This window comes from Nestor notabilis, unplaced genomic scaffold (genome assembly GCF_000696875.1).
Source record: "Nestor notabilis isolate BGI_N333 unplaced genomic scaffold, ASM69687v1 scaffold6727, whole genome shotgun sequence".
Lineage (NCBI taxonomy): Eukaryota > Metazoa > Chordata > Aves > Psittaciformes > Psittacidae > Nestor > Nestor notabilis.
Genome location: NW_009937742.1, coordinates 6047 through 28898, shown reverse-complemented (window position 1 = coordinate 28898; position 22852 = coordinate 6047). Strand labels below are relative to the sequence as shown.

The window sequence follows — 22852 nt, the reverse complement described above, 5'->3', positions numbered from 1 at the left end:
TCTTTCATTCTCTCTCTTTGTCCCCCCGTCTCTTTTTCTTTCTCCTACTTTTTCTTTCTTAAATCTGTAAGTTTAGTTCACAACCATCCCAAACAGCTTCATGGGTAGAAAATCAGATATAACAAAAGAAATTATTGCAGACATTTAACTTTTAAATTACAGACTATCGATGGTCCCTGCGAAGTCATAGTTCACACGTGGGAGACTCATCTACAACCACGATCAATTACCCCTTTAGGTATGGGCATCAACTGCATCTGTTTGAGGCATATGCATAAGATTGCTGATATGCTGCACATTGATTTAGAGGCATTGATAACTATAGTTTTAAAATACGTAACTTTATGAATGTTTTCAAAGTATAAACTTTTTCTTTGTGCAACATGGGCCTTACTCTCAAAAAATATATATAAAAATAAATGGCTTAAAAATGGAGGGGATGTGAAGCTCTTTTCTGCCATCCTTAAGATAATGTGGATTGGGTTTGGTTTTCCCCCCCCCCCCCCCCTTTTTTTTTTTTCTAATTTGGAATTGGATTAATTTTCTGTAAGTTTAATTCTTTGAGACTAAGGATCCATATTATTTTTTCAGAGAACATGTGGGGAGGGGGAGGGTGTGAAGTCACTGCTGTCTTTATTTAACTACTATTTCATTAGTGAAATTTTAAGGCAAAAATTCTTAATTAGGCTTCTTTTAAGTAAATGGATTAATTTAAACAGAAACATGAATGAGTTTAAATACCCAGCAATTTATTTTGCTGGAAGAAAAGGTGGCATGCGGACTTGCATACAAGTTCCTAACGCTTTTCTGTACAGGGGAAAAGTATGGTTTTTAAGAGTGACTGGTATAACCTTTGAATGTAGCTTGTAATCGACATTTCTTGTGGTGCTATGGGATGGCATGTTTTATGCGCCTAGGATATAAAAAACCTGGTATTCCCCCCATACTTAGGAGTTCATATCTGTTAAGTACTTTCTGATGCAGTGAAAAAATGTCTTCTAGAGAGAAGGTGGTATCGAAGAAACTGCTTGTTAAACATGAATAGTATCATGATAATTTCCCTGCCCCTTAATTATTTTTTTTCAATTGAATTAGTTGTGTTTCTATTCCTGCAACAAGGTTGTTTCTGTATTTGTCAGTAACTGATTAGGGAGGCAGACTACCCTCTGTTAGGATCTAGACTTTATCTCTAAATTCAGTTAAATTCATTCCAAACAGTTAGGAATTTTCCCCTAAGAAATACCCAGTGCTTCATAAGCACTCTTTAAGAAAGTGCAGCAAACCCAGAATGTTAGTACTTGGTCGTTACTATCCTGAATTGTTGCTTGTGGTTATTAAAAATAGAGGTCAGGCCCATGATTCTTCTTAGAAAAAGATGGGATTAATGGCTATAGAGACAAGTTTTTGTTAAGATTTATGTTTTGAGAAATCTGTAGTTTTAGACTAAGGCAATTCTGTTAATGCTGGTGAATTTACTTAGTGCCTTAAGATTTCAGTTACTAAAACTTTGGAGAGGGTAAGGATAAAAGCAAGTGTGAAATAAGTGGTTTAAATATTTCATCTTAGGTTGGTTTCTGTCATGTGGACAGAATAAGCATTTTAATTGATTTAGAAGCTTTAGCTATAAATGTGCAGGAGGGCAGGAGGACAGCTTTCTTGTATGCTTGCAAGAAGCTTAAATGTCTTTGACACTAATAAGAAAAGCATCTTAGATTCTAGTAGGATGTAGATATCGTCAAAATACTGCAGCAAACTAGGAAATGATGCAGCCTCCTTACTTTTCTCAGTTCAGGTAACTGTAGGTAAAGTGTCTTGGCATCTTTTGCGTTGATTGTTTTTCCTTGCAGAAACTAAAAAAAAAAAGGCATAAATTAGGAAAAAGCTTTACAGATGGTTGCAGTAAACATGCTTTTCATCTGTTTCAGTTTTCCTACTTTTTATTAGTTATACTTTAAGTGAAGTGGAAAAGTACAGTTAATATAACTTGGAAGTGATTCTTTATAATGTGAATACAATTTAATTTCTTTCATTCTGTTTCCCTCCTTTTAATTCTAGAAAATGAAATTTCTATTGACGACGGCCACTTTGGAATCTGTAGTAAGTGGGATATCTTGACCTTTACTCTTAACCACGTATTTAATTTTAAAAATTCTATAGTCGAAAAATATTTGAAATACAAAGTTTTGACAGGAATTGCCTGTGATTGTTTTCTCTGCTTATGTGGTTATTTTCTTATCTAGAATTTGCGAATTCATACTCGGGCTGTAAACCTTTCTAATGTTAATGAAAGGCTGCTAGGAAGAGTTTAAATATTGCCAGTATGCTGGTGTTGAAATTTGCACACTAGATCATGAGCATGTATATTTGGAAATACAGAATAGACTTAGCTTTCTTCTAAAACCTAGCCCTAGAAATAAGACTCTTGCCTACAGAAATATTATCACTTACACTCAATGTGCACAATCTGCCTCTTCAGTTAGCCACATAACTGCCAAAACCTCTCATAAGCTTAAACCTCATGTTCTTGTGTGTGCATACGTCTCATTTTTGGCAGTTCTAACCCACCTCTTACTTAACGCTTAATTCTGTGGTGCCTGAGGTAACTCTGTCATGTCTCATACTGCCCTTAAAGCTTCTCCATTTTTCTTCATATCGTCACTGAATGATAAGCTTTCCTAGGAACTCTTCAAAACTGCGGGGTTAGCTCCAGCACCTCGACTGGCAGCTTACGCTTTCTGGACATCCTGCTTACAGGCTTTCTTTGTCCTAATGGTGAGGTTGAGGATTCTGCTCCATGCTTTGTTTCCCCATCATATCTATTGTTATATCCTATCCTGCAGACTTACACTGTGTTACTAGCAGTGGTTATCATGAGCTAATTTGACACTGTTTCTCAGTAGAAATGGGGAGTCTCCAGTTGCATGTGAATCTTCAGACTTTCTGTCAGTGTTATTCCATGTTTTGAGAGATCCCAGGATAAGGGAATGTTATGTCTACCTTTGGAGATTTAGACCTTGATACCATAAATAAAACTAACACTGGAATACTTAGTGCTCTCCTGCAGTTAGTTTACATGTGAAGCTGGCAGGGATCATTGTTCCTATTTAATCGCCTTTAAAGCCAGCAAAAACCTGCAGGATCTGTTCTGGGTAGTTCAGAAAAGACAGGTGGAAGGATGCACTCAAAATATGCTCTGGAAATACTATCGAATAAGGCAGGTGATAAGGAGGATTGTCTAGAAGATGGTGTCAGAACTGTATTTATATTTTTTGTATATTAAACTGATAGATCTCCCTAAAATAAGTTATTAAAGTCTTCTACTTTTTGTTGAATTTTTGCTAGATGGTATTGAAACTGTGGATACTGGGTGGCTGACATGTCAAACAGAAATAAGATTACGCCTGCATTATTCTGAGAAACCACCTGTAGTGATATCTAAGAAGAAATTTAAAACATCAAGGTTCAGGTAAGAGTCTGCTTATCTCAGTTTGCAATTTAGCTCATGTTCTGTGTCGGTACTAGTGCTGCTTTTTTACTTAAGGTGGCCTTTAAATTAATTTTTGGTTGCTAATAAGAAGCTACGATCAGGCCAATTACCAAGTATTTGAGCACTATGTAAAAAAAAAAAAAAAATGAAAGTGATAACATTATATCAGTGCTGGACAGTGGGATTGAGTGCACCTTGAGTGAGTTTGCTGATGATATTAAGCTGTATGGTTCGGTTGATACACTGGAGGGAAGGGATGCTGTCCAGAGGGACCTTGACACACTTGAGAGGTGGGCCAGTGCCAACCTCATAAAGTTCAGCATAGCAAAGTGCAAGGATCTACACCTGGGTTGGGGCAATCCCAGGCACAGCTACAGGTTGGGCGGAGAAGAGATTCAGAGCAGCCTTGTGGAGAAGGACTTGGGGGTGGTGGTTGATGAAAAGCTTGACATGAACTGGCTTCAGTGTGTGCTTGCAGCCCAGAAAGCCAACCGTATCCTGGGCTGCATCAAAAGAAGTGTGACCAGCAGGTCAAAGGACGTGATCCTACCCCTCTACTCTGCTCTTGTGAGACCTCACTTGGAGTATTGTGTCCAGTTCTGGTGTCCTCAACATTAAGAAGGACAGGGAGCTGTTGGAGCAAGTCCAGAGGAGGGCCACAAGGATGATAAGAGGACTGGAGCACCTCCTGTATGAAGACAGGCTGGGAAAGGTGGGGCTGTTCAGCCTGGAGAAGGGAAGCTGCGTGGAGACCTCATAGCAGCCTTCCAGTGTCTAAAAGGGGCCTATAAAGATGTTGGGAAGGGACTCTTCGTTAGGGACTGTAGCGCTAGGACAAGGGGTAAGGGGTTTAAACTTAAAAAGGGGAAGTTTAGATTAGATATAAGGAAGAAGTTCTTTACTGTGAGGCTAGTGAGGCACTGGAATGGGTTGTCCAAAGAAGCGGTAAATGCTACATCCCTGGAGGTGTTCAAGGCCAGGTAGGACAGAGCCTTGGGTGACATGGTCTAGTGTGAGGCGTCCCTACTCATGGCAGGGGGATTGGAACTAGATGATCTTAAGGTCCGTTTCAATCCAAACCATTCTGTGATTCTATGATCTCCTTCCCCTATTGAATTTCTGAGATCTGAAGGCTGCTGTCTTTGTGGGAGTTACTTCTATACTGTGTCCCTTCTTTTGATGGTCTGACACTTGACTTCCTGCCCAGCTCCCAGTGAAGGGAATGTTTACTTAATGCAGCATCCTTCAGTGGTAATTAATACTTATGTCCTGTTCTCCAGAAACAGGAGTTTCTTTGCAGTTTTTTCCCTCTGTGTTACAGCCAGCAGGTAGAGAGAGCTATCTCTCAAGCCTGATCCTTGTCTAAATTAGATGTTTGAAATCCAAACTTGATAAGCTGGATGTGTTACTAGACAATCTGTTCTCCACATTCTACCTAAAAAGTTAGATCTGCCCAGGTACTTTTTGTGACTGTCACTTGCTATGGCCGTGTCACCATCTATGTTGTGGACCATCTATGTTGGGGCTTCTTTTTATTTTGTAAAAGGATATTAAGAATGTGGACTTGGTATACAGGATTTCTATGATTGTAACTGTTTCTTTGAGATATAACTTCTATTTTAGTAGTGAATTGGAATCTAACTAACTAGATTAGTTAGACTAAGTCTAACTAGATAATCTACTAGTGAATTAACATCTTACTAAATAACTCTTTATTCCATCTGCTACTTAGATGATTCAGAAAGGAATTTGGATTACTCATATGCTTCCATCACTGGAATAATTCATTCTGTGTGGAAGGTTTGCTCTGTATAATAATGAATTCTGAGTCTTACAGAGAGGCTTATTCCAGTCAGTCCAGGATTTTTCAGAAATTGCATTCAGTTTACTTTTAAATGATCATTTAGGATTTCTCAGGGGACTTACTGATCATTATAGACTATCTTATTTATGCCTAATAGAATACATTTATCTGCCTTACTGGTCTTCAGAGAGACTTAAGCTTGTGTGTGTGCACTTACCAGCAGCCACCAGCATTCAGATATTGATCTTGGGAATTGCTGCTATTTTCAGTGCTTTTCTTTAGCTTTTTGGCATTATGGGTGTCAGTCTGCGGAGAAAGGCTGCCAAATAGGGAGGACAGATTGTGTTTGGAGTGCTGCTTCTCAGACCATTAGTGCAATTTTCACATTTACCCAAGTTCCAGTTTCAGAAGTGACTCGAGCACTTATAACTAAAATAATATATAGACAACATCTGCAAACTGACTCTTGTGAGGGCCCACTGCATACAGTGCTGTCCTGTAGATGGTGGTGTTGAGAAGAAATCTTGTGTTGTATGAACTTCTGTTCAAGCTTCTTTCTAATTCTCTAGTGTTTCCAAAGATGCTCTTGTGACTTAACCATTTGTTTTGTGTTTCTGGTTGAGTAGAGTAAAATTGACTCTAGAAGGCCTAGAGGAAGATGAGGATGATGAAGAGGGTCAAGAGAAAACTTCCCCTACTGTCCCTCAGAAAATGGCAAACACTGTGGAGTTCTCTTTAATAAGTAACAACGAATACAAATGTCGACACTCTCAGCCAGACTGTGGCTATGCTTTGCAGCCGGATCGATGGATAGAATACACAATACAAACCATGGAGCCTGATAACTTGGAATTAATCTTTGATTTTTTTGAGGTATGTCTCTACCACCATGAAGCAACTCAAGTCTGCCTTTGGGAGTTAAATTACCATGAAGACTTCACTGTTGGGGATTGGGCTGTTGCCTGATACCTTGATCTTTTGGACTTTTGTAAACAAGTTATGAGTCTATTGGCTACTACCCTGTTTTGCAGAAGGGTTTTGTGAGCCTGCTTGACAGGGCATAGAAAGTTTTGCATTTTCTGCTTGTTGAGAAGTCAGTACAAATTAGAGTTAAATCTTGGTGTGTAGTACTGCGTGTAGTTAAGTTGGCTTGATTTTTATCCTTTACCAAGTTTTGCTTATCCTTCTTGAACCTGAAGAATTTGTATATGAACTAGTTACGTCACAATTATTTTTAAGTTATAAACAAGAGATTTCTCTGAACTAAATAGTGCAAATTGAAACTGGATAGTTGCAGATTCTCACTACTGCTTCTGTTATGTTGCACTCTATTTTTTTCCCCCCGAAATATCTGAATATTCAAAGTCCTTTTAAAAATAAAACATCTCTTGTCTCTTCATACTGTTTACACAGAAGACAGTTTTAAGCTGATAAAAAAGATTTAAGATAAAAGATTGTCTCTTTGTCTAAAAATACCCTTAAGATCACTTAGGCTTGTAATTATAAAGTGGCTACATAGTTTCTGAGCTTGACTATGGTCAGGTGCATGTTCTGCATGTTAGTTGCCCTTCTCCTTCCCTACAAATGAATGCAGTGTTGTTTTAAGCATATGTATTATTCCAGTTCATCTTTTTTGTAAATATGACTTGGGCTTTTAAGAAGATGGACTATTCCATGCATGCAGTTTTGATGTGGAAAGCTTATCAACTCTAAGGGTTTTCAAAGACAATTGTATGTGAGTTTTGTAGACTTCCATCAACAATTTCATATTTCTGATAGCAATTTGGAACATGGTCTTAAACAATTTTTAGCCTGAAGTTAGTGTTTTCTGTAACACAAGACATTTCTGTTGCATGAGTGCCTGTGTGTGTGTATATATATATATATGTATCTGAGGAGAAAGGAAGAAGAGTTTGTTCAGAATTCTCACCCTCATATAACAGTAGATGGTTTTTTGCTTTGTTTTGTTTCAGGAAGATTTAAGTGAGAAAGTAGTACAAGGTGATGTTCTTCCAGGTCACGTAGGTTCTGCCTGCCTCCTGTCATCCACACTTGCAGAACTCGGAATTTTTAATTCTTACACTTGCTATTATGAGCAGAAATCCAAGGAAGACAATTGGAAAAGTTAGAGGTAGAGTTGATGCAAACAGATGTAGATAATGGATGACTCCACGTAAAGTTATGTATTGACATGTGAAGCATTTTTATTTTTCTTTTAGTGGACTACATAATTATTAAGCCAATCCAGGGATACACGTGTGATATGGAGGCTTCCTATGCAAAGTATTGGAAACCAAGAACAACCCTAGATGTTGGACACAGAGGAGCAGGCAATTCTACAACAACAGCTAAGTAAGTTCATTTGCATTTTAATCTGGGGGTGGATTTTGTTCAGTTTAGTTTCAGTGACATCAACTGAAGAAGCGGACAATTTAAAACAAAATGCTACAACCCATAATCATTTAAGTAACTTCAATATCAGATATGGGTGCTCTCTAAAATAGAAACTTTGATTTGTATTTGTTGTTTCAATGGACTTTTGTGCTATGCTACCCTCTAATAAAATCTTTTCCTTTGCTTTTGTTTCAGGCTTGCTAAAGTTCAAGAGAACACTATTGCCTCTCTGAGGAATGCTGCTAGTCATGTATGTACTCACCTAATATTTGTATAGTTAAAACTAGCTTAGCTTGTATGCTTGCTTTCCATTATTCAATACAATGAATGCTAATGATACTGATAAAATTACATCAAATCACCATGGAAATTTCTTGAGAGAGAGTGAGGAAGGGAAGAAATAGCTAGGTTAGACTCTCATTCTCAAGGTCCTCAAAAAAATCTAAACTTCTATGTAATATTTTTCTGGTGGTGTTTTAATACAGGCAAAATTTTAATCTCAGTCCTGCAGAGACATAGGGTTGGAATAATTTTGGATGAATTAGAAAAATTTGGCTCTGCTGGATCTCTTGGCATACTCTCGGGTAGCAAAGGTCTTGCTCAGGGGCTGCTGAGTACCTAAAACTGGTGTCCAAAAATGAGATTTGGGAGCTGAGCTGTTAGAATTGTAGAATGGTTTGGGTTGGAAAGGACCTTAAGATCATCTAGTTCCAACCCCCCTGCCATGAGCAGGGACACCACACACTAAACTATGTTGCCCAAGGCTCTGTCCAGCCTGGCCTTGAACACGTCCAGGGTTGGAGCATTCACAACTTCCTTGGGCAACCCATTCCAGCGCCTCATCACCCTCACTGTGAAGAACTTCTTCCTTATATCTAATCTAAACTTCCCCTTTTTAAGTTTAAACCCATTCCCCCTTGTCCTACCACTACAGTCCCTAACGAAGAGTCCCTCCCCAGCATCCTTACAGGCTCCCTTCAGATATTGGAAGGCTGCTATGAGGTCTCCACACAGTCTTCCCTTCTCCAGGCTGAACAGCCCCACCTTTCCCAGCCTGTCTTCATACGGGAGGTACTCCAGCCCCCTTATCATCCTTGTGGCCCTCCTCTGGACTTGCTCCAACAGCTCCCTGTCCTTCTTATGTTGAGGACACCAGAACTGTACACAATACTCCAAGAGAGGTCTCACAAGAGCAGAATAGAGGGGCAGGATCATGCTCCTTTTGATGCAGCCCAGGATACGGTTGGTTTCTGGGCTGCAAGCGCACACTGAAGCCAGTTCATGTCAAGCTTTTCATCAACCACTACCCCCAGGTCCTTCTCCGCAGGACTGCTCTGAATAAAACAATCCTTTGTTTCAGTGCTTGCTACAATGAAGACTTGAAATGCTAAGATGAGACTTTCAGTTTGGGAGATACTAGCTTCAGTTGCTTAAATTATGTGATTCGGGTGGTCTCTTTTATTCTTTCTAGTATTTTCAGCCATTTAAGTGATCTGTGATAAGACTGATCTAGACAGCGATACTCTGCAGCAGAGTAGCAGGAGTCAGAAGCACATCAGAGGTTCCTTGTGTAACTCCTGTTTTCACAATGAAGAGCTGTGGTTAGTCATATAAAGATGCTGCTGTGAGATCACCTGCTGCTTAACTTGTTTGGGTATTCATGGAGGCCTTTCAAAGGAATAATTCACAGACAGTAAAAATAAAAAAAAATTTCTTTGTGTTTCTTAATATCTTTATTTCTGGCCCTCTTTTCAAAAATATTGTACTTTGATCTTAGTTCCTTTTTAACAGAAAGTAACACATAGTTGAAACGGACAGGAGAATACTGGGTACAGCTGTTTCTTCTCTTGCACATGTTATAACACATTATTTCTGTGTTACTAGTGAGTCCAGAAGCTCCTCCCTCTATGGAGTATCTCCCTAAATCTTTGCCAGTCTGTAGCAATTGCTCTCTTCTTGGCGGGGAGGAGGGAGGAAGGGCACCATGACGGTATCCATGTTTAAAAACATCATCTTTGTTGTTTGAAATCAATACTTTGCTTACAATACTTTAAGGTTACTAGAGGATTTATAAGGGTTTATCAGAGCTGCATTATGGTAATGAAAATACTTTCCCATATGATCTTTTTTCATTTCTAACCCATTGTTGAATATTTCACTGGTAATAGCCAGTTACATTCAACTTCTGGTTGGTGTCCAGGACCTCTGAATACTTGGCAGCTCTGCAGTTCTGTAGTCCTTGTGCATAAATAGTTAATGGTTTTTTTTCTTCTGTGTGTTTTTCAACTTTCTATAGGGAGCAGCATACGTGGAGTTTGATGTACATCTTTCTAAAGATCATGTGCCGATTGTATACCACGATCTCACATGTTGCATGGCCATGAAAAAGGTAAAGATGATACCTGTATTTTGTCTTTAAATGTGACCGTTCCAGAAACTAAAACGCTAAGCTCTCATAGAAATAATTCTGGGGAATCAAGGGATGGAATGGGAATAACTATGCAGGATTACTATGTGCATGAAGTACAGCAAGAAAGGGTTTTTGTTTTGACGTTGCAGCAACAGCATGTCAGATGCATGCTTTGAGACTCTTCAAGCCTCTTTCTTAGTTTTTTATTTATGGTTTGGAAGAAAATTGCAGACAACTCAGCTGTATTCAGTAGCACCTCTGGGACTGTAATTTTAGACTGTCACAGTAAGCACTTCTGGTTGTTTCTTTTTTGAGGGAGATTTAATATGATTCTCAGTATGACTTCCCACTTATACCTAAATGTATGCTTCTCTTAAGCAGTTATATACACTCATAAAAGCTTTTTAGGTCAAACCAAAGTCTGCCTTGCTTGGTTGTGACCCGTAGAGGGAAAGCAGAAGAGTGGAAGAAACAAGGATCTCCTTCATGTAGGGAGTTTGATTAGTCACAAATGGCTTGGCTTCTATTAGTTTTTCTAACTCCTTCTTTAACTCTTTTACCTCAGCATTTTGGTCTATCCTTTATCTGTGAGGTAAACAATATACTTCATGTCTCATTGGAAGAGTAAGTGGGGCGGAAGAACAGTTTTTGGATTGCTTGATGAAGCAGAAGGAAAGGAGTTAAAGCAGAGGTTCTAGGAGCAGGAAAATTGATCTTGAAAGCAAGTGTCCTGTCCCTTTCCTTGCTTACCTCATGAGGTTGCAGTTTTTCCTTCTTTTTTAACAAAACCCTCTTTTCTGCTCTTTTTGTAAGCCTCAAGAGTACTATAGCTAAGAAGCGTGAACAGTATTATTACTGTACATCCAGATAAGCATTCCTCAGAAGGTGCTCAGAACAGTTGATCACAGTACCCAAGTTTTAAGAGGCATAACAACTGAATGCTTCATAAACTGATGTTGCACTTGTTAATAAAGAGGGAGCTATAGGCATAAGGACTGATGACTCAAAAAACCCAGTGAGGTGCTTTTCTGTCTGGTCTGTTGCATGTTCTTCGCTGAGACCAGAATTGTATTCCGCAGCCGTTCGGAGAGGTTTGAGTCTCTTCTGTTCTAGTTTTCTTCCTTTCAAGTTCTGGCAGTGAAAATAAAGATAGCATGGCAGAACAGATTGCAAGATAAATTCTCTCATTTTTCTTGGCACTAAGTCTGTGTCATCAAACTTTCACACATTGCAATATTGCAATTTGTAGGGAGTTTGGTTTTGAGCAGTTGTGGAAATGGAACTTTAAGGGAAATGCATGTTAAGTGTATATTGAATCAGTATTGTCTTGATGAGTAGAAATCTCTTTATGATGAAGAGGGGAAATGAAAAATGGATTGACAGCATTTCCTTGACACCAGATCTTTTATTTTGGTGGTGGGGTGCATGTGTCTCAGTTTTACCAGGACATTTGACTTACTAGTGTCTGAGACTGGATAGACAACAATAAACTGAACTGCCTTAAAGTACTTTTTTTTTTTTTTAGTGTATTTCTTTACTTGGAGACTTTTTTCCTAAATTTATTAAGTGATCAAGTTTTTACAGAATATATGTGCTAACCTTTTCTGAAGAAAAGAACATTGAAGCATCTGACTTGCATGAAAGTCCAAGTCTTGCTTTTTTTTAATTGACATGTTTTATGCTTCTGAGTACGTACTGTCTCCTGAAAACTGATCATTTTACTCATGATCATTTCACTTGTGTCTTTACAAATAGAAAATTAGTTGCCTTTAATGTTACCATATTAGAAGCGTGTAAGCTGTTCTGTAGTTTTCAGCAATGCTTAATTATGTATTATTTCTCTTCAAAGAAACTGGATACAGAGCCTTTGGAACTGTTTGAGATTGCAGTCAAAGAACTCACATTTGATCAGCTGCAGTTATTGAAGGTATTGTTACTTCGGCTATGCTATGCTAGTATAGCCAAATATATAGTATGATATGCTATGTGTAGAATTTCAAATTGTGTATGAAGCTACACGAGTAGTAACTTGATTGTTTGGTAGAGTACAAGTTTTAAAAATTGTAGGAGTAGCTGCTAATTCCAAGAATAGTACTATTGCACCTTAATTACATCTTTATTTCATTACTTATATCTTCCAGAAAGATGGTCTGATAACTTGTGTAGATCCATATCTTTATGCTAACATTGATATTTTCTAAAACGTCAGAAAGGCTGAAGGTGATGGTAGGGTTCATTGAAAGCCAGTGCTTTGGAGTCTTTGTTGAAGAAGAAAGATAACTGTTGCAAAGTAGATCTAATTTTCAAATGTTTCCCTGTTAACAAGGGAGATGTAAATTATGCTGAATTACTCTATTGAGGTGCACGTGGAGGTGTAGAAGGTTCTGTGCTTCAGTGGTATGGATTGACTGGACTGGCTAGATCTAGTTGATTGGTCTTATCTAACTGGATGTCACTATCTTCTGAACAAAAGTGCTCTGCCTACATAAAGAGGGTGTCAGGGGATGAGACTGGGCCACTGAAGACCCAGCTGTGAGAGGTCTGTCCTGAGTTAAAGAAACACTCGGCTGGTCCAAGAACTGTTTCTTTCTACTTGAAATCACTTGGTCACTTCCTTTTTGGGGAGAGAGAATTTGAATGGAGCAAGGGAGGTGTCCCTGTGCCTGGCCTGATACTATCTCAGTATGTGACTACATTATAGAACCACTGTCAGCCCTCTGTCTGGGTGTTTTTACTCTTGAACATGTTTTCTGAATTTTCAGTAACAAAATTTACAGTCAGTTTTTGAGCTTTCCTTGGAATCTTCATATTTTAAAGTTTGAGAGAAATGTGTATTAGGATTTCCTTTATTCTTTTACAAATTATTTAAACTGTGCCTATAATGGACCTTTAAACTTAAAACCAATTTATAAAGAAAATTAGGTACATGTAGTAAGATCTTTGTGGGGGGAGTATTTGTTAATTTTACTCTTCTTGTGTTCTTTAGCTGGCTCATGTGACTGCCCTGAAAGTAAAAGACCACAATGGTATGTACGCTAGTTTGCAAGAGTCTTGAGATTTATTTATTATCACATAATGATACATACATATTGTGGTTGCAGTCACTTGTTCTAGTCACATTTGGCTTCTTCCTGAATATTTCTAAAGGCTTTTGTAGGTACTTGCATTTTATGCATAGAGTTCTTCACTGGGAATTAAATACCTGGATGGAAGTTACTCCCTTGGGAAGAGGGGGCAGGAGGGTAGAAGAGGAATGCACAGATAAATATATTTTTATGAATGTTTGTAACACAGTTGCCACTAATGTTTCCATCTTATGCTTCTCTAACCGTACCTTTTTGGCAGCTCTTCAGAACTGCTAGCAAGAACTTTGGTAACTGCTGTGGGGTGTCTTACTGGTGCTGCAAATTTTTGGCCTTAATTCACTCCCTTCATGGGGACAGCAAACTGGCAAAGTGTCTCACACATCCTACCCATCTGGGAAAAGATAAAATAAATGTAAGCCTTAACAGGCAAGGCTGCTTCCACTGGATCTGATCCAGTGACTGAAGCAGTGACGGACAGGAGAAGCTGTTTCTGATAAATACTCTGGCAAGGCTTTTAAGTGAGAGTCAAAAAATTTTCCCACTGGCAAAACAGGAATTGCCTACAATGTTGGTGGAGTATGTTGGTGTTAGAGGGAGGAAGTCTTAGGTAATCAACAGATAATCAACAGGTTTAGGTGATCTAAGACCTGATTCCATTCTTTACTCTTAAAGGCCTTATGACTTTGAGCTAGTCTTTTCTTGCTGGGATTAGCAGTACTGCTGTTTGTTTTGATGCAATATTTTGTATTTATTTTCCAGCATCTTTTAAAGAAGAAGAAAACTCTGCTTTTGAGATGCAGCCATTTCCTTCTCTGCAGAGAGTAAGCAGTGAATATAGAGCAATAGAGATGACAACTCTTGAACAAGAAAACAGTATTTTTTCTTCCAATTTTGCACACATAGCAAGAGATACACACTTTTGGTTTTAGGCCTCCAATATCAATGCTGGAACTGAGAACAAAGGCTTTATTGTTGGCCATTGTAGCCTTTTCAGTGCTTAAAAGTAATAGTTTGCGTATCTTTCAGGCTTCTTAATTCACGAACCCACGTTGCATTGCTCAGGATGGGCTCAGTTTTACAACTGGTTGACATCTGGGTATTGCATTTTAATGCATCGACAAGTGATTTCTAATCTTGAAAAAACCAAAAAACAACCCAAAAACCCCAAACCAAACAAAATAAGACCACCACCACCACCAAAAACCCCAGCAACAGCAAAAACCAAACCTGGCCTCATCTAGCAGAGCCAAACACAAGAGAAACGTTAATTAATTTCTAGCATGTTCCTGCTTATGACTACTTGCCAACTCTGGGCTTTGTGTTGGCTTATTTTTCACAGAAACATCTGACAATGGGACCAAACAAGAGTTTCATATCATTAACATGCCTTTTAGGGACTTATTTTGTACAATAATACTGCTTTTTTTAATGGAGATTATTAATATTCAATCATTTATAGGCTTGTGCCAGAGCATATATCCATCAGTTACATGTCATATGCCTCACTATATTTTTTTTACTGTCTAATCAGATTAACTACAGAAAATTGAGAACTTTGTGTAACAGACTAAACTACTGAGGTTCAATTCCTCTACCTGTTTTGATTCCTTAAATTTAATTTTCTTCCTGTGAGAAAGGGCACGTTATTTTCTTCTCTACCTGTTATCTTCATAGGGTTAAAGAATCATCTACCAACTTTTTCTTAATTTCATTAGCTTTTAGCTTCACCTTTTGATTTGAAGTCACCTTACAAATAGTTCCTTACAAGAATTTCACATATTCTTTTTCTGATCATCATAATGGCAAGCTCATGGTTTTCATACTTAGGACTATGCGTGACTTAAGATACTTCTTGCATTCAAAAAACCTTCCTGGTGAAGTAAAAAACATTTGTTCTTTAGGAGTACAAATGGGGAATTTCTCACACTTGTTAAGGTGAATTGACTTGTCTTTGTACCTTGTCAGATTTTTGTCCTTAAGATTTTATCTATTTTTATGTATTTCCTAACTTTAAACTGAAGTAGAAAAAGGTGTATCTTGTGTTAAATGTTTTTTATTCTACTGATAGACCCCATTGGTGTTAAAATCTAATGTATTACCCCAGTAACTGCCCTCATATAGTAGTTGTCCTCTTTTGCTGTGAGGTCTCTTTATAATGATTTTTTTTTCAGGTCCTGGACTCTGTTTCTGAAGATGTTGGGTTCAACATAGAAATAAAATGGATCTGCCAGCAAAGGGTAAGTAAATGGACATGGGACTGACTTTGCCATTTTCCTGTCTAAAGCTTGTAATTCAACCTGGCAATTAATGAGCTACAAAGGCATAATTTGGGGTTTTTCATGTGACTCTCTTGTTTTATTGTAACCCACCATCTTTAAAACTAGGAGTATAGTAGCACCACTTTAGCAAATGAACAACTTACTCTTAAAACAAGTAGGAAGTGTTTATAAGATTGAGGTCATAGTGCAGCTCGGATTGCTTTTAGCTGAAGACCCTTTTTTAAAGTCAGTGGATCACAACAGATCAGGCATGATATATATGTGGGAAAAGTGACAAGGAATTCAAACTCTCCTGGCCTGGTGCAGGAGCAGCTACAACATGGTGCAGTAATACAAGCAACTGTTCCCCTTCTAGTCAGCACTACTGTGGACTCAGCTGGATTGCTTAGCGCTCAGACTAGAAGGAAACAGTTGTCAAGGCTAGGACTGGAAGCCTGGAGTGGGGGAAAGAAACTAAGAGTGGCCAGTGGAAGTCTGTGTGCACGGAGACATGCTAATGCTCTCAGAGACAGCAAGAAGACTGATACCTGATATTCTCAAGGACAAAGGGGATCTAATTTATTTTTACAAATTTGCTGTTGCATTTTTATATTTTGAAATAGCAATACAAAATATCTGTAATAGTTTTTAGTGATTTTTCATGGAATTCCTTTGTGTTTGCAAAATTAGAAAAGGGTTCCTAGAAACTCTTTTCTTGGATGGGATGACAGTGAGTTTTTCAGTGGAAGTTACTGCTGTCTGAATTCAGCTGCACCTCACAGACTGACAGTCCTATAGAGCTAGTTACTGAGTAACTAGTGTTCAGTAGACTGAAGGAGTGACTTCTGTATTCAAACTGGCAAACAATTCTCATTTTGCTCAGGTCGAATGAGATACCATTGCTTGTTAAAATAATTTTAGTGAGCATTAATCTAAATGCCTGAAATTTCTACTTTCTTTTTCTAGGATGGACAATGGGATGGCAACTTGTCAACTTACTTTGATATGAACCTCTTTCTAGATATTATCCTAAAAACTGTTTTGATGAATGCTGGAAGAAGAAGAATTGTGTTTTCTTCTTTTCATGCAGATATTTGTACAATGTAAGTTAAGAAGAAATAAATAATGTTTTTTTGGTGGGTTTTTTTTTCTTTTTTTTTTCCTTAATGGTAAAATCTACTTTGGACGTAAGACTCCCAGTGAGAAATAAATAACACACAATTTCATTGGACCTACTCTTTGGGTGCCAAAATAGTTGGGAATTGAAACAAGACCACTTTGCCATCTGAGCTGTGCCAAAAATAAAATAGGGCAACAAAGTCAAAGTAGGTATTTTTTTTTCTAGTGCCTTCCTGAATGCTTCAGTCTTTCTTGATGCTGCAAAAAAAGGTCAAGATTTCTTCTGGTATCACAATCTTTTTCAGTCATTGAGATGCACCCAAGCCTAGTTTACAAACAAAATCATCTTGTTACAAATTTTTTTTTTTTTCACTATATCTACCTTTTACAAAGGATAGAAAATGGAAGAACTTTGGATTACCTGTGTTTGGTTTGGGGTTTGTTGTTTTTTGTGTGTGGTGTTTTTTTTTCGTGGTGGTTTTGTGTTGTGGTTTGTGGGGTGGTGGTTTTTTTTTTCTTGGTTTTTTGTTGTTGTTGTTGTTTTAAGCAGTTTTTCTGTTGTGGAATGTTATATTGAAGGTATTGGGGCACAGGAAAAGCATGAGTTGAACTAGGGTACAGAGAGTTGGGACACATAAACTAAAAAGATGCTGTAGTACTTTGTAACCAGAAGTCATTTAGTACTGTTAATGAAAGGCTTTATGGAGATCACATTTGATGAGAGATTGCACCGCTGAAGTACCATTGAAGGTTAAATGGGCAGGACAAAACCAAATCAAGGTGCTAATAAAAGGGTTAAGAAGCCAGTGTGTAAGGGTGTAACATGCTAATCCCAAAATTTTGCTTCCATCTGTTGTCATTTCATACCACTGTACTGGTATCCAACTTGCAAAATACATTAGTAAGGTTAGGTGTTGTATATTAACTATGTTTAGAAATTCTTATAATGAATCTTCATTTTACTTTAACATGCATTTAAGAAGAAAATGTCAGAGTTCATCAGTCTTTATGGATTTTATATAAATGTTTTGAGGATGTAGATCTGAATTCAACTTGTCTAGCTTCCCTTAAACTGTATGTTAATCTCCAGTAGTGACAAAAGGAACAGCTGGAGCAGTCTGTTACATAGTTTGATACTGAACTGTAGTACCATCTTGTTACACCAGCTAAGAACTAGAAGAACAGACAATAAAGAGCATAATTCTCCTCAAGACTGAATTTCCTTGCTTCCTAAACTATCTGCTACTTATAAACTCCTTTCTTAACAGGGTTCGGCACAAGCAAAATAAGTATCCTGTGTTATTTCTCACTCAAGGAGAATCTAAACTCTACCCAGAGCTTATGGATCTTAGATCTCGTACAACTCCTATTGCCATTACCTTTGCGCAGTTTGAAAACTTGCTGGTAAGCTGACAAGTTCTGGTATTACTCTGCAGTAAAAGGACACAAAATTATTACTACTTGTAAACTTACTGGTTTTGACACTTAATGCTTAAAATTACAACTAACCTCATAAAAAGAAATACAGTAACATTTAGTGTCTGCCCAGATAGTGTCTTTCTTTTCAATTGTCTAAAACAGTGTTTAAAAATTATCGATGAAGAGCTATCGATAAGTTCTTTAATTGTATTAAATTACAGTTTATTATTATGCATGAAATTGTAAGGTGCTGCAGGTGTCAAAAGATTAAAAACCTGTTGTGAGAGTGTTTCAGAAACATGAATTTTAATTGCAGTCTTGTGTATTTCAGGGAATTAATGTGCACTCCGAAGATCTGCTGAGGAATCCATCATTTATTAAAAGGGCCAAATCTAAGGGCCTAGTTATCTTCTCATGGGGTGATGATGCAAATGACCCAGATAACAGGAAGAAGTTGAGAGAATATGGTGTTCATGGGCTGATCTATGACAGGTACTTACTTATGCTTTAAAAATAATAACTAATACAGCCGAGAAATTACAATATCCTGATTCTTGTGAAATTTCACATTGCTTTTTGGTTGCCTGGGTGCAGAATATCTTCCTTTTGTACTATTAAGTACAAGAAGCCCATAAACCCAGGTCAGGAACAAGACTAACATGAATTCCTACTCTTTCAGCTGTATATATGAAGCAGAGTAACTGTTTCTCGTGAGGTTAATATAAATGTAATTTTGATTCTTTAAAGAACTAGTGCATGGCATGAACCTTTGACATGCTTTTAATATTTCTGATGGTAACTTAAATCTTATACGTGACATGGTGAGGACTGTTTGGCTGAAATCTTCAGCTTTCTATGTTTAGTTATGGAAATAGTTAACAGGACTTGAATGATTTGAACTTAATTTTTTTGCCAACATTCTGTTGTGTTTCAAAGCTGTGAATTCACTGTTTTTTCCTACTAAAATCTTTGAACAAAACTGTTACCTTATTTCCGTATAAACCCATAAGTTTTGGGTTTTTTTTTATCACAAAAGATGTGATATTAATTATTACAAGCTGATGATTAATTTGGGAAGTTGTATTAAATGAGAATTTCTGATACATTACGAACAATATGTGATTAGGAAAGCATTAAGTGTAACTGAAGTGTCGAATTATAGAAGACTTTTTCAAGCCTTTTGCTTTAGCAAGGGCATTGTTGCATATTGTTTTTCTTGGAAAAAATAAAGGGGAGGGGGAAGATCAAGTAATTGTCAAGGTCTCTGTTTTATAAAGTGAAAACTGAGAGTCAGCATACCTAGAGGCAGAAACCAAATAGCTTGCTCTTAGAGTTGCAAGTTCCAAGTGTAAAAAAATAGTTGACTACCTTTAATCTGCTTGTGACTACTGAGAGTCCTTCCAGAATGGTGGGTCCAGTGTTTCCCTGGTTTGCCAAAGGTCTCCCTGCTTGTACTGTATAGAATGTCTCTTTCTATTCATTGGTGGAAAAAAAAGAATTACAAGATTTTCACCTGAGGATTAGCTTCAGACTGAAGTCATTGAAACATAAGTCCTCTTTCCTGCTACAGCAGTGCTACATGTTGTGCCTCTCCTATAACTCAAGATTGAGGCCCTTCTAGTAGATGAAAAATATCTCTGGAACAGTATGCAGATGAACAAAATGGTGCTCTGACTCTTTAGTGTACAGTCATAGGGTTAGGAAATCTGATCCTGTAGCATGCATAACTTGAAGCGATAAATTACTGGTCTACAGACAGGTGGGATGTTTTACTCAAATGCTAATGCATAAATTGTTCTTATTAAATGTTCATCTGATGTCTACTAATCCAGCCTTCTAAAGTTCTTAATACTCCTGAGTAACAGATATGCACTGCTAGGGTAAAGTAGTAAAGTGGATGACAGCCTCATTTCTGACTTCACCATACTTTTATTACTTTAGATGCTTAATTGCTCAACACTACTTAAATAACGTTGCATTTATGTCAAGGCAGTAAGGCTGCTACATGTCATCTTATGTTCCCTTTGTGCTGCTGTCCTGGTACAACATGCTGAAACTGAGATCGAGCGTAACAACTCCGAGAGCCAATAAATCAGCATTGTGACGAGTGACTATTAATCCAAAACAATAAATGCTTATCACAAATATGATTAAACACGCTCTGGTCAGATCTGGTGTTATCTCAACCCTTTGTGCCCCACGTTGGGCGCCAAAAAAAAACTGTCGTGGTTCAAGCCCAGACGGCAACTTGGAACCACGCAGCCGCTCGCTCACTCCCCCCCTTTTCCTTCATCCCCCCGCTCCCGGAGGGATGGGGCGGAGAATAGAAGGAATGTTGAGATAACAGCTCTCCAGTAACTAAGGTATAATACAAACCACTACTGCTACCAATAATAATGATAAGAGGAATAACAAGGGAAAAGGACACAACCGCTCACCACCCGCCGACTGATACCCAGCCCGACCCGAGCAGCGATCTGGGCCTTCCGGGTAACTCCCCCCAGTTTATATACTGGGCATGACGTGCTGTGGTATGAAATACCCCTTTGGCCAGTTTTGGTTAGGTGTCCTGTCTCTGCTTCCTCCCGGCTTCCCCTCCTCCCTGGCAGAGCATGAGACTGAGAAATTCCTTGGTCAGAGTAAACATTACTGAGCAACAATTAAAAACATCGGTATTATCAGCATTGTTCCCAGACTGAAAGTCAAAAACACAGCACTGCACCAGCTACTAAGAAGGAGAAAAAATGACTGCTGTAGCTGAACCCAGGACAGCTGTTCAGTGTGTTTTAAGTTGCAGTATGATAGCAGAACACCCTTTACCTTTCAGTGACTATCCAATTCATTGAAATCGCTGAATTCATAGGTTGAATTCCCTTGTAGATTTAACTGGGGGGGAGGAAATTAACCTTCCCACACTATTTAGACCATCTAGATTATTCATAGTATTCATGTCTCCTCTCACCACCTGCCCCCTGTATCTCTTCTATCTTGTTGACATCTTTCACTTTTTTGAGAACTCCAAAATCAATAGTAATCCCAAAGCTGTTTAAAGAAAGTACTTCAGTGGTGCGTTTTTTCTTTCTTTTCCAAGTTACAAACTGCAGTTGAGTAGCAAACAATTATCTCAGAGCAATTGTTGGAGACTCTTAACTCTAATTTCTAAATGGTATTGACTTTTTTTCCTGCAGGTCAAAACAAATATTGGAGTGTTCCTTTATAATTCTCAATTATTTTCCAGAATTTACTACTTGTCTGAACAGAATAAATTTAATCCTAATATCGGTTCCTTGGAAGGAACATGACACTTTCTGAAAATTGCATCAGATGTCCCAAGCTGGACATTTTTGAAATGTGGTTGGTACCTGCAAGGCAAGTCCTGGACAGCATGCCTAAATGTAAAACTTGGCATTAAGGGTTTCCATTCACATTTGGAGCTGTTGGGTAAAAAGACCTCTTTCAAATCATTAGAGTGTATGAAGTTAAGTGTTTAAATTGATATTAAATAGGTATGGTGTGAGCATCCAGATTCTGTGCTGTTTGAAGTTTACAAGTAGGTAAATTTGAAACTAATGTGGAGCAGAACTCAAGGAGATGTATGTGCTTTTTTCTAGGGACTGCAGTAATCTCTTTATTATAGAATCTCTTAGTTTGGAAAAGACCTTTAAGATCATCAAGTCCAACCATTACCCCAGCACTGCCAAGTCCACCACTAAACCATTTCACTAAGGGGCTCATCTATGCAGCTTTTGAACACTTCCAGGGATGGTGATTCCACCACTGCCCTGGGTAGCCTGTTCCAATACCCGATGACCTTTTTGGTGAAGAAATGTTTTTTACTATCCAGTCTAAACCTCTCCTGGCACAACTTGAGGCCATTACCTCTTGTCCCATCTCTTGTTACTTGGGAGAAGTGACTGACCCCCCACCTCACTACAACCTCCTTTCAGGTCTGTAGAGAGCGATAAGGTCTCTCCTGAGCCTTCTCTTCTCCAGGCTAAACACCCCCAGTTCCCTCAATGGTTCCTCATCACACTTGTGCTCCAGACCCTTCACCAGATTTGTTGCCCTTTTCTGGACCTGCTCCAGCACCTCATTGTCTTCCTGTAGTGAGGGGCCCAGAACTGAACACAGGATTCGAGGTGCAGCCTCACTAGTGCCCAGTACAGGGGGATGATCACTGCCCTGGCCCTGCTGGTCACACTGTTGCTGATACAGGCCAGGATGCTGTTGGCCTTCTTGGCTGCCTGGGCACAAGCTGCTCATGTTCAGCTCTGTCAGTCAGCACCCCCAGGTCCCTTTCCACTGGCAGCTTTCCAGCCACTCTGCCCCAAGCCTGTAGTGTTGCAGGGGATTGTTGTGCCCCAAATGCAGGACCCACACTTTGCCTTGTTGAACCTTATACCATTTGTAGGTTGCACCTACAAATTCCAGAATATTTCCAAGGCTGAATCAAGATGTGCTTCTTCCATGGTTTCTGCAGAATTTTTGTTCTCTGGACTTCTGGTAGGAAGTGAACACAGGAATGTTAGTGAATTTTAGGTTTCTTGGATATGGCCCTGAGTTACTGTTACTGCATGTGGTCATTGCCTCAAAGGTTATAAACTGTCTGGGTAGAGATGGTTTCTATAAGCTATTTTTTTTCCAAACTTTAATCATCCATGTAGAATTGGGCAAAACATTGTAGCCACTTGCGAAGATGGCAGAAAAACTGTGTCCTGAATACCAAAAGTTGCTGATATCAAGTGTCGGGCAATAAGAAAATGCAGGTAGGGGGTTCTGCCTTCGTTTTGCATGGAGAAAAATCTGCAAGACTGAGTCTGCAAAGCTTACAAATGCCAACGCTATTAAAAGAATGATCTCACGTGGGCAGGGGAA

The 22852-nt window shown here is 38.5% G+C and overlaps 1 protein-coding gene across 1 annotated transcript in view; it reads left to right on the top strand.

Annotated features, from left to right (window-relative positions):
• The window catches only part of GPCPD1 (glycerophosphocholine phosphodiesterase GDE1 homolog (S. cerevisiae)), a 36060-nt gene that overhangs the window by 9919 nt on the left and 3289 nt on the right, over positions 1–22852 (top strand). Inside the window, 16 exon segments of the mRNA XM_010018977.1 lie at positions 163–238; positions 2056–2097; positions 3343–3466; positions 5918–6164; positions 7265–7362; positions 7364–7422; positions 7511–7643; positions 7881–7935; positions 9982–10074; positions 11945–12022; positions 13082–13121; positions 13941–14002; positions 15353–15418; positions 16406–16542; positions 17827–17962; positions 18309–18469. Coding sequence (XP_010017279.1) covers positions 163–238; positions 2056–2097; positions 3343–3466; positions 5918–6164; positions 7265–7362; positions 7364–7422; positions 7511–7643; positions 7881–7935; positions 9982–10074; positions 11945–12022; positions 13082–13121; positions 13941–14002; positions 15353–15418; positions 16406–16542; positions 17827–17962; positions 18309–18469 — 1607 coding nt within the window.